Consider the following 4,154-nt stretch of genomic DNA (forward strand, 5'->3'; position numbering starts at 1 on the left):
AAAAAAAAAAAATCATTTAATTTTTGTGGGTGCGAATGTCACTTTGAAAATTAGGGGTTAAAAGACTGTTTATAAAATTGGAGCTACCATGCTTAAAAGGTTGAAAAATCCAATTTCACACAAGAAAGACAATTGGCATCAAATGTTTAGGTTCCTTGTATTGGACAAAATTGTTAACAAAAATTAATATCAAATAGTAGTACAAATGTATATTTATAGTACAGTTTTTTACACAGATAGTTTAAATACTACAAATAGAAAATCTTACTATAAAATTGATACATTTATTTAGGAGATATTGCAAATAATAATTATATTGTTTGTTTTTCCTTTTCGAGGGACATTATATATATTCACAAATTATATAGTTTATTAGTTATTTTAAAATTCAAATTATATTAGTTATTTTAATGGAGGATGTAGAATATTAATATTTTCTCTATTCACAATTCACTTTCGAATTTGAATTTTTTGTTTAAGATCAATATTTTAGAGTTTTATTTATTTATTTTTGTAATAAAATAAAATTTACAGTGATTCTTTTTCACGGAAAATAATAGTTTAGTTGATTGTTTTAATTCATAAATGAATTTAGTTTATTTATAAACTTAGTTTGGTTTTGATGAAGTAACCCGAGAGATAAAATCATATAGATTTTCTCTTTTAAGGTCACTATACAAAAATATATTATGAACATCTAATTGATGTAGATGTCAATTATTATAAGATATATATTGCAACCAGATATAAGAATCAACAAAATTAAGATCTTATATTTTTGTATACTCTTTAACTGTAAGTTTTGTTTTATACATTTATTTCATGTATTTTGATAGATGTGAGGAGAAAGAGTGCAAGTGATCAAAGAAATCACCATATTACTACAATAATTCAAAGATTGAAATCTAGATCATTCATGAAGGTTGAAGAAGTTTATCATTAATGAGTTTGATTTTATTTTTAAAAAAATAGCTCATTTTATCGATCAACTCCAATTATGATAATTGATGTCCTTGAATAATAGATCAACTTTTAAGTTTTCACCAAGATTAAAAAAATATAACTTTAAAAATCTTTAAAATGATATTTTATTTAAAAATCACTGACAAAATTGATACTAAAATTTAAAAAATTTAAATCATCCACAACAAAAATCAAAGATAAAAAAAGAATATTTTTAAATCATCCACGATAAAAATAAAAGAAAAGAAAAAAGTATTTTATGAAAAATCAAATTTACACCGATGCCATAATACTATTGAACATTTTTAGGGATCTAGAAAGAATAATGCCGCATGTTTATTCATATAAAATAGAATGAATTACAATTACACATTAGGTAATAATATTTATAATACTAAAAAGACATAGCTCTTGTAATTTATTTACTAATTCGCATTCGTAGGCTAATTATGTGTGTATCAATTTCCTAGACTCTAGGAAATCCTTTTTCTTGGTTTCTCTAGTGGACACGTACGCTAAAAAACTACCAAAATCTGTGTCCATGTAACGCTTTGGATTCGCTTCGTCAATAAGTTTTGGTGATGGTTTCACTGTGCAGTTAAAAGGAAGGCTATAAAGTGTCGCCACCGATACTCTACTTCTAGCTTCATTCACCAAAACTCTGTGTAAAACACTTTTGTATTTTCCGTTGCTATATATCTGATAATAAATATATAGAAACACAAAAAAATAAATATACTTTTTTATACGTCATTAATTAAGTGTCATAATTGTACGAAAAAAGTGTATCTCCATAAATACTTTTGTTTTAAATGTGAAAATAATTACCTCTAAATGATCACCAACATTGACAACAAAAGCATTGGGAATAGGTTGAACAGTGACCCATTTGTCTTTGAATTGGATTTGCAAACCTTCCACCTCGTCTTGAAGGAGAAGTGTGAGGAACCCATAATCAGAATGAGGGTGCATTCCTAAGGTTAGGTTTGGTTCAGGGCATTGTGGGTAGAAATTTGATACCAACATTTGGCTCCCATTGTCCAATTCTTTCATAATATTATTATTTTCATTATTTTTGTCCTTCTCTTCTTGGTTGGATTCCATAATTCCTAAACTTTGTAGGATGGCTTCCATTATTGTCAAGAATAAATGTTTGGTTTCCTTTGCATAGGTGGCCACCACCTCCCTATTAAAATAACAATAATGATAATAAATTATAAAAAGGCACTGACATCATTGTTTACTAATAAACTTTGTCTACTATAACACAGACCCCATGATTAATCATTTATTATTTAATATGTTAGTAAATAAACAAGGATTTAGAATTATAAATATCAATTAAAATAGTTTATAATTTTTGTAAATTGTCGAACAGATTTTTAGAAATTTAAAATGACAAGTCAAAATAATTAAACTATTAAATTTTATCGATTATAACATATATGTTAATTTAAGATGTGACTTTGAAACCTTGATCCCATGTTATTGTGAGCACAATACACCAAAAACTAACGCGTCTATAAAATTTTAATCCAATAAAAACTAATTTGCTAATTAATAATCTATTACATAATTATATTATCACCAAATTTATCTTTAAACTTTATAGACACAACAACAACTTCAAATTAGATGATATTGATATATAATCAGTGTCTAATATAACATATTCACCATACTCTTCACATCTTTCTCTCTAGCGCTGACAAATAGATTATTATGAATGACATTATCCTGTATATAATTATAAAAGTTAATTCTTCAAATCTTGTAAGACTTAAATTGACGAAAAACTCTCTCTAAATTTTTTTCCACAAGTTTGAGTTCTCACTTTGCATCCATAGGATTAATAAAAAAATTATACTTCATCTTTTTTAGTTGTTGTTTTAAGACATTTAACACACTCTAATACAACTCATAATTTATTTACTATTGATAGAATAAATTTATCATCTTTCTATAATATTTTATTACATCAATTTATTTCTCTACAATAAATAACTAAAGACATTATTAATATAACAATAGTATGAATAGTAGTATTATATTAACATTTGAAAATGACAAGTAAATATGAACAAAAATTTATATAAGTATAAAGGAACAGAAGGAGCGTTGACTTTAATTAACTACTTTTTCTTTTTACCAAAACTATAATTAACTGCTAGTAGTTTTTTTTTTTCAGTGCAAAAAAATCAAAAGAATAATTTAAAGTCAACTGATGCCAAAGACCCGTAGGTGGTTATCACTTACGACTATTAACTTAGTCAAATCAACTTGTCCCAAAAAAACTTAGTCAAGTCAATTTGGCACGTACGTACCTTAAATTAATCAAGGTTAAGTAAATGTCGTTACTCCCTGCATTAAGACTTGCATCGGCGACTTATATTTTTTGTGAATGAGTAATCCTCGCCGCACAATAATTTATTAATATATAAAAAATTAAAATTAAAATTTTTAATATATTTTTTTAATACTTTTAATTTTAATTAGTACTACTTATATTATTTATATTACAATATTTTTTATTATGTATTTATGATATTGATAATATATAATTATCTAACAAGAATAACTTGTTAAAAATAATATTATTTATCTTTTATTTATATACTTTTTTAATATGTGTAAAATGATTAAATAATTTAAATAATTATTCTGTAACGAACAGATTACTTTCTCCGATCACTAATATAAATATAAATAATTATTTTTACAGTTATTAAGACAATTAATTTAATACAATTAATTTTTTAAATTTATGTAAAACATAATTCATGAATACTAAATTGTTTTTTTTAATGCCATACATTCAACTATTTATATTAAATATTTTTTATTAAAACAAAAATATATTAAAAATACTAATATTAAATAAATTAACAATAATTAATTTTTATTTATAATAATCACTGAGATTTGAGACTTTTTATTTATTTATGAGAGTAGTACCGTAAGAAGTACTTCTTAGGTTTTGAACCGATTCATTTTATTTTGTTCTTTAAATAAATTTTAGTAATACTAATCTGCATACGTTGACTTTGCCTCACATATTTACATGGAATTGAAGTGGTCGGAGAGATGACATGGTTCACAAAATGTGGCGTACACAAATTGCGTTGAATCCTGTATCGTTGACCACATGCAAAGTCTTATGCTATGCTTATGCTTCAAAAAAAAAAAAAAAA

At 24.5% G+C, this 4,154-nt stretch overlaps 1 protein-coding gene across 1 annotated transcript in view; it reads right to left on the minus strand.

Moving 5' to 3' along the window:
• Nucleotides 1–1,277: 1,277 nt before the first annotated feature.
• LOC101511637 (probable 2-oxoglutarate-dependent dioxygenase SLC1) overlaps nucleotides 1,278–4,154 on the minus strand; it is a 5,326-nt gene continuing 2,449 nt past the window's right edge. The window contains exons 2-3 of the mRNA XM_027332495.2: nucleotides 1,792–2,149; nucleotides 1,278–1,662 (exon numbers count right to left, since the gene is read on the minus strand). Coding sequence (XP_027188296.1) covers nucleotides 1,411–1,662; nucleotides 1,792–2,097 — 558 coding nt within the window. The 5' untranslated portion in view covers nucleotides 2,098–2,149 and the 3' untranslated portion in view covers nucleotides 1,278–1,410. The remainder of the gene's footprint in view (nucleotides 1,663–1,791; nucleotides 2,150–4,154) is intronic.

The sequence above is a fragment of the Cicer arietinum genome, chromosome 3 (assembly GCF_000331145.2).
Source record: "Cicer arietinum cultivar CDC Frontier isolate Library 1 chromosome 3, Cicar.CDCFrontier_v2.0, whole genome shotgun sequence".
NCBI lineage: Eukaryota > Viridiplantae > Streptophyta > Magnoliopsida > Fabales > Fabaceae > Cicer > Cicer arietinum.